The sequence below is a fragment of the Oryza sativa genome, chromosome 9 (genome assembly GCF_034140825.1).
Source record: "Oryza sativa Japonica Group chromosome 9, ASM3414082v1".
NCBI classification, from domain to species: domain Eukaryota; kingdom Viridiplantae; phylum Streptophyta; class Magnoliopsida; order Poales; family Poaceae; genus Oryza; species Oryza sativa.
Window position 1 is genome coordinate 26,338,300 of NC_089043.1, and position 7,618 is coordinate 26,345,917.

At 47.3% G+C, this 7,618-nt stretch overlaps 1 protein-coding gene across 1 annotated transcript; it reads right to left on the minus strand.

Annotated features, from left to right (window-relative positions):
* Positions 1 to 1,550: 1,550 nt before the first annotated feature.
* LOC4347797 (cocosin 1) lies at positions 1,551 to 3,155 on the minus strand. The gene is made up of 2 exons (XM_015755509.3): positions 2,106 to 3,155; positions 1,551 to 2,021 (listed from the first exon to the last, which is right to left on the minus strand). Exons 1-2 carry the CDS (start codon positions 3,047 to 3,049, stop codon positions 1,901 to 1,903), a joined length of 1,065 nt encoding a protein of 354 aa, XP_015610995.1. The 5' UTR covers positions 3,050 to 3,155; the 3' UTR covers positions 1,551 to 1,900.
* Between the last annotated feature and the right edge of the window lie 4,463 nt (positions 3,156 to 7,618).

A 7,618-nucleotide genomic window follows, 5' to 3' on the forward strand; every position in this document is an offset into this window, starting at 1 on the left:
CTGAACTGAAGCAAAGTAGTAACCCTTGCCTAACCACAGGGAAGACGTACAAGCAAATCATATCAGAGCTAGCTATCTGCAAGAACGCGACCGATCGATCGATCGAGCAGGCGAACGACCGACGACATCTTCGCCGATCAGGCCCCACCACGCACGCGTGACACGTCCGCGTACTTCGACCGTTAGCCACTCCGGGGATGATCGATGTACGGTGCTTGTTGCGTGCGGGGACATCAACGTGCACAGGCTTGTGGATTGGAGATCCGGCTTGTGCAGTCATAGCTACGTACGGCTGCACCATACTCCCTCGTCTCAAAAAAAAATACAAACCCTGGTTTCCGTGTCGAACATTTGACCGTCCGTCTTATTTAAAAAAATTATAAAAAATTAAAAAGACAAGTCACACATAAAATATTAATCATGTTTTATCATCTAACAGCAATAAAAATACAAATTATAAAAAAAATCATATAAGACGGACAGTCAAAGTTGGACACGAAATCTAGAGTTTACTTTTTTTTTAGGACAGAGGGAGTATATATGATTGCATGTATTTTCAGTCGCTCATTTCGATGATCAGTAGCACAGATTCATCGCTACAAAACTCGAACAACATTTTATGCTACAAACACTTTTGCTACAGTACCAAGCTAATCTATATATCGTTTAGATTTGATCCAATGCAGTATCTACAACTGATTAAGTTGCAGTCAATACTATAATTGCAGCTGATCCAGATCCCACGCTTGGGTTTCGGTCAAATATATTTGGCGTAAAGAAAGTAAATAATGTTTGCTTATCCATCCTAAAATATACTAGCTAGTATTAACATTTAAAATTTGTCTTAAAATAAAGTATACTAGCTATATTTTCACCGTTAATCATCCACAATCGTTTCCTATTTAATTTCTCTATCTACCACATCATTTTAACTGATTACAACCATTTGCCATTTAATTTTTACCTTTCTTCTTAATACTTGTATTCTACTCGAAAAGTCCTTATATCTTAGAAATAAGGGAGTAACATTTAAACAAAGAGCGCCAATTTTATCTTAAACAAAGACTGCCAATCTTACAATACAACGGAGACTATAGGGTAATCGGCACATTGTTTTCTTTGACTATAGGGTAATCGGCACATTGTTTTCTTTGACTATAGGGTAATCGGCACATTGTTTTCTTTCTTTTTTTTTTGAAAAGAGGGCACAAACTTTGCCGCGTATATATATTGATAGAGCAGAAAAAGTTGTTCAAACATATTTAACCTCTGTCTCTAAAAATATAAACTCTGCAAGGGACTCGTCCCCGCCTTTGCCTGTTGCAGCTTATTCCTTTTATCTTTATGATGATAGTTGCGGCTGGGCGCATACAGCTCCGATACGCCCGAAGATTCTTGCATTACGCTCGTACCATGGCTTTCCAAGAGACGAGGACAACTAACGACTTTAGAGGACTTGGTTTAGCCCGATCTAACACTGGACCTCCTTTCAGATTCTTTTTGATAGTGTGCAGTACGCAAGAAGATGAATCGTTGTCTTCAAGGTGGTATGGCAGAGGGGGAAGAACTGTTGATTTTCCGATCCTCTTTTCTACACCCTATTCATTGTCCAGACACTCTATAGACACATTGTTTTAGTTGCGTATAGATAGTACAATGGACCATTACACCACGCTGCGTAATGTACTTTATAATAATATTGCATACAAGTAGTTTCAGCTTCAGCTAATTACAGTATGGTTTCGATTAATTATTTCGTTTAGAGACTATTCACGTGTCAAGACTGAACACCGGAGCAGTAGCCACTGCCTAATTAACTTCGTCGCGTGCTGAAAACAGGAAACGTATAGAGACGAGAGGACACATGGACGTACAGTACCGGATTCATCAAATCCGGCGTTCAGTACTTGGTCCTGAGCTGTTCCACAAATTCCGGCGACACGTTGAGCGCCGCCTGCACGATCTCCGCCGTCAGGCCGCCGATCACCGATCCCTTCCCGGTGAAGTGCTCCGTCGCCGGCCTGCATGACACAACGAAATCCCAAGTGAAAACTCATGCGCTCACGTATGACGTCACGATTGCCTGCCGCTGCTCGTCTTGTTACCTGGGGCTTTTGATCAGCGACACCAGCTCCATGCCGCCGGCGTCGTCCGCGGCCGCGAGCGACACGCCGTACCGGGGCACGACGAGCAGGCTCCCCGCCGCGACCTCCGCGTCGAGCAGCGTCGACGCGCCGCCGGCGCCGGCGACCTGGACGCGCCCGCTCCCCCTGGCGACGTACACCGCCTGCGCCGCGGCGTCGCGGAGCACCCAGGGCCCGCGAACCGCAGCGCCCGCGTCGAGACGCGTGAGCCCGACGCTGAACCCGAGCTGCGCCAGCACTGGCAGGTGCGCCGCGGTGACCGTCTTCGTCCCGGCGGCGGCGCCGCCGGTGTTGCTGTCCGCCGGCACGCGCGCCGCGTTCACGACGAGCCCGTGCCTGTCGTGCTCGCGTGGGCGGACGCCGTGCAGCTTGCCGTTTAGCCTGGTGAGCAGCGCGGCGGGCTGGCTGCGGAAGGCGGTGGCCGCCTGCTCCGGCGACGTCAGCCCCGACGCCTTGGCGAGGAGGCCGGCGTCGAGGCCTCCCAGGACGCCCATCGGGCCGGCGAGGACGAAGTACGAGATGTCGCCTGGGCTGACGGCGCCGGCGGTGTCGCCCATGAACACGATGGTGACATCCTCACCGTCCGTGTCGTTGTACCACCACGTGACCTCCCCGGCGCGCATGGCGATCACGTCGCCGGCCTCGAGCCGCACCACCCTCTCCCTGGCGTCCACCCCTGCCGGAAGAACCCCGACCACCGCGCTGCCGCCAAGAACGTAGCCGAACTTGCCGGAGTCGGCGTAGTGCGGCAGCGCGAAGCCGAGGGGCTTCAGGACGAGTAGGCCGCACCCGAGCTTCTCGCCGGCGACGGCCGGCTGGTCCTTGCCGGACCACGCCAGGTATGAGCCAGCGTCATTCTCGACGAGCGGCTTGCCGGCCTTGGGAGACATGTCAGTCGCCGCCATATCTCGAATCAAATGCTACAACAACACGAAGAAGAAGATGAACTCGTTCTTGGCTGATCTGCGTTATGAGCAACACGAGGAGGGGAGCACGCAATTTATAGGCAAATGGGTGCCGTGTGCAAGGAAACCAAACGCACCGTCAGATTAAATTTTGATCGATGGAAAGCTCCATTTCTGTCTGCAAATTACAGATGACTGCCAAATCATTCCTCGCACGGCGATGCAGAACTGCAGATCTGATCTCATTTATAGGATTTTTGGCTTCGTCCGGCTTGAAGAATTGACAGTTCACACAGTGTTCTTGCTAACGTAGAAAACTTGGTAACCACTTCATTTTCTGGTCAGATATATACTCCCGTTCAGGGTTGAAAGTTTCGGACTGAAATTTCTAAAATTCAGTCATTTCGGATCCTCAGATATGATATTATTTCAGTCGAAACTTTTAATTCTTTTAATTTTTCATGAATTTCGGTAGTATTTGTTTAAATTTTTGCTCAAAATTTTGGACCGAAATTTCGGTATATCGCCCAACCCCGATACGATCGGTCAAACCAACAGATTAAACCCTGCTCCCGTTACATATTATAAGTCATTTGACCTTTTTCTAGTCAAACATTATTAAATTTGATCAAGTTTATATAAAAATTTAGCAACATATGAAATATTAAATTAGTTTTATTAAATCTAACATTGAATATATTTTGATAATATGTTTGTTTTGTGTTGAAAATAGTATTATATTTTTTATAAGTTTAACTTAGAAAAAAAATCAAACGATTTATAATATAAAACAGATGGAGTATGTGATAAGCATCACATCCCCAGCATATAGGGGATAGTACATTAATGTAATATTATCTAAAATATATATATATGGAGGATAGTAGTGACCTGTTTTTCAACTTAATTTCGTTGTTGCTACGGTGCGTAATACGGAGTAGCTTAATTAATTAGTTAATTCCCTTGCGTGCATTTGTGTGGCGCCGCCTACGGCGGTACTTGATCGCTGAAGATGTCCATACGAGCTGGCATTTGACATTGGCTGCTGAACGGGGAATTTGTTTTCAGGACTCAATTGTGATAATTTCCTCTCAAACTTCATGTTTTCAATTCTCAAAAAAAAAAACTTCATGTTTTCGTTCACGAAGGACCAATTCAATTTTGTTTTGACTTCTTGTCCCTGTTCTAACAGGGTCTCGTTGTCTAAACTCTTAAAGACATCCTTTTAGTCGTTTCTTTCTTGGTTTTAAAATAATAGACCACGAGGTGAGCGTAGGTTAACTTGTTACAATTTTTACAGTAGAACCTTCCTACTTCAGGTTCAAAGTTCTGATTTACACGTGTGCCTCGTATTTTTTTTCAGGAATACGCTAGAAGCGTATTTTTACATTAAGAGGAGTAAAACAGACATTTACAACCAAAGGCAAAAGCAGCAGGGGACAGGGGAACCGGACAAGAGAAAACATACCCTGCCACGTGCCTACACACCACCACACCGAGAGGAACACACGACCACCTCCAAAACGATGCCTTCAAGAAGGTCACGACATTCAAAACGCCGCCATCGCCCATCCCGAAAGGATGAGGTTTTCACCTAGAGGATCCTTGAAGAGGGGGAGGGAGGCACCTCAACAACGCCCTCAAGAGGGTTGCAACGCCCAAAGACGTCGCCGTTGCCGCCCAAGAATTGGGCCGGCTTTCGCCTAGCACCTGCCAATGCCCCTCTTGCCGCTACCTCACCGACTCCCAGGCAATGTCAACACGTGGCCTCTACAGCAACGACACCCCTCCGTCGGCTGGACTCCAAGCGACCTAACCTGCTGCCAGCGCGACCCCCACAGCTACACGTTGGAACGAGCACGACCAAACCACCGCTGCACTTCGGCGACCAGCTAGCCTTCCTCCCATGCCGTCACCTCCAAAGAGAGTGCCCGCCACCGCCCATCACTATCGATAACAACCTGGGGCAACCTTGCCACCGCCTTCACTGTCTCGCAAAGGAGCTCCCCACGACCAGGCGGTCAAGAAGGGGAGGAGCTCCAAGGAGATGAGAAGGCACCCACATGGCGTCCCCTCGTCATCGCCGGTCGTGATGGCAGTGCTGTGCGGCTGAATCCGAGCTCGACCCCAGATCCGGCGGCATCTCCACCGGCCAACACCTGCAGCGCCGCCACACAGGCGACACGCAACGACCCCGCTGCCGCCATGCAAGCCGGCGTCCCAGTCGGGTCCCCCACAACGCAGCCATCCATCTGGCAGCAGCCCCCACCGGCGGTCATCCACGAGGTCCGGCGGCAAGCATTGCCGGCGCCAGCCACTGCCGCGTCGGCCTGCTGCACGGCGCCGCACGCATCGACCTCGACGCCGGCGTCCTCCCGTCGCACATGCGCCGTCCTTCCGCACGCGCCGTCCTCCCGTCGCCGGCGACGCCGGCCATAACGACCCTGGCCATCCGGGAGTCGGATCTGGCTGCGGGGACGCCGGATCCGGGCGGGGCACCGCCGGAGCCGCCGCTGCCTTGCCAGGTGCCGCTCCCAGCCGCCGGGTCGCCGCCGCCGCCCCTAGCCGCATCGCGTCGCCGGGCCACCGTCGCCGCCCCCAGCCGCGCACCACCGCCGGGTCGCGCTGCCTCATATTTACGGTTAATTTTTTTTAATGATAGACGACGTACCAATCAACAACAAGATGAATGTGGCTACTTCGTTAATGTCAAGATATGTCAGTTGAATTCCTCTATTTTACTTGTTTATCATAGATAAGGCAAAATTCATAGCTTCATAAGGGTAGAGGGTAAGTGTGTGCCCGTGTTAGCACTTGTCTGCGTTTGTACTTTAATTTGTTAGGTACTCCCTCTATCCTATAAGAAAACCTAAAACATAATGCGGCATACCATTGTACTACGAATCTGAACGAATAGTGCCTAGATTCATAGTATTAGGATGTGTCACATCCTATTCTATATCTGTTTTTTATGATATGATGAGAGTATGTCTTTGGTGCCAACGTTAGACATCTCAACACCTTGTAGTCTCGATGGCACTAACGTTTAACACTCGACCTCCCACACCCTCATCCTAGATTCTAAGTTTTAAAAGTTTTTTTTTAAAAAAAATGGGAGGGATAAATAAACTAGAAGATGTGACTTTATCGAGTTTTTTCGCTTTTATTTGACACCAAATCAACGTATAGTGTGGGAGAGAAGGGAGGAACCACACCTCGTCCTACTAACAATAAAAATAAAATGCAGGAAATGAATCCTTATATGTTGATTTGTTATTTTTTTTAATAGCAAATCAATTGGATTATGATTGGGTAGGGAGGCGTCAGAGAGAGGAAAGTTGTTCGTAAGTGGAAGAGGGTCAGCAGCAAGCACCCACCTCTTGCTCCATTCAGTTTCAGTGCCGAGACATTTAACTTCCGCGTTAATAATCTTGGTGCCGAATTATGGTCTATTTTTTAAAATAAGTTTTATGAAGGTTCTATTTGTAAAATATTTTGTGAAAAAGACTAATATGTAGAAAAAGTACGCGGTGTAGCTGAATTTTTTTTGTCAAGTCTAATATGACCTCAAGTAATGGGTGTTCCACTGGAGATTTGTACACAGGAAATTTGTAACTACACTAGTTGCTAAGTCGATCTACCTCACACAGCTCACCATCTCGTCCAGGATGTGCTTCGTTGATTGAAGACACGGTTGATTCGTTCTTTCTAAATAGATCAAACCTGTGCATTTTCGTTTTCTGTGGGCATAATCTCCTTTCTCTGATCGATCATCACTGGCATTTGTACATGGCACGGTCGATTGAAAGGTGAAGAAAACTTATGGAGTAAAAGGAAAAGCTGATGCATATATGCATGGCGCACACCAAAGCAAGGACTATGACAGCAAAGCTCTTCTGTATCCTCTTCTCCCTCAAGACACATCTAAAGATATTTTTTTCCCCACTGTTCTTTACTATTTCCTTTCTTTCTTTAGTTTCTCTTTTGCTTTTTGTCATGCAGTGCATAAATTTTACAAACGCTTAGCAAACATGGAAGAAGCTAGCAGTCCAATATCAAATACTTCTATGCAACCTTCTGGTATCATTACGATACTATATATGCATGCTTGGTGGTGATTGTGAAATACCAATGAGTTAAACAATGTAGCATAATTAACCAAGATTTTTTTTTGTCAAAAAATTAACAAAGATTGATATTTTTTGAAAAATATGGTTTATTTATTTCACTATATCTTTACCTATTATAAAAGTTTAAGATGTTTTTGCCTAATAGTTTCGTACGTCGCTTTCTTCTCCCTATCCGATTTTCTTTTCAATGTCACGCGGTTAGTCTCATGTGGTTAGTCTCCAACGGACTCGACTCGCAGGGTGCGTTGGTGTGGCGCTCTCTTGGTTCAATCCATCTCCAGATGCAGTCATGCAGGTGTATGCAAACATCCAACTGGGCCACCTGGGCCAGACACCATGTCACACGAGCAGCCCACCAAGCTAAGCAGCCCTGATGAACGTACATAATTTTACCAACTTACTATATTCTTTGCAAGCCCCCGCTTCTTTATCAACTAAC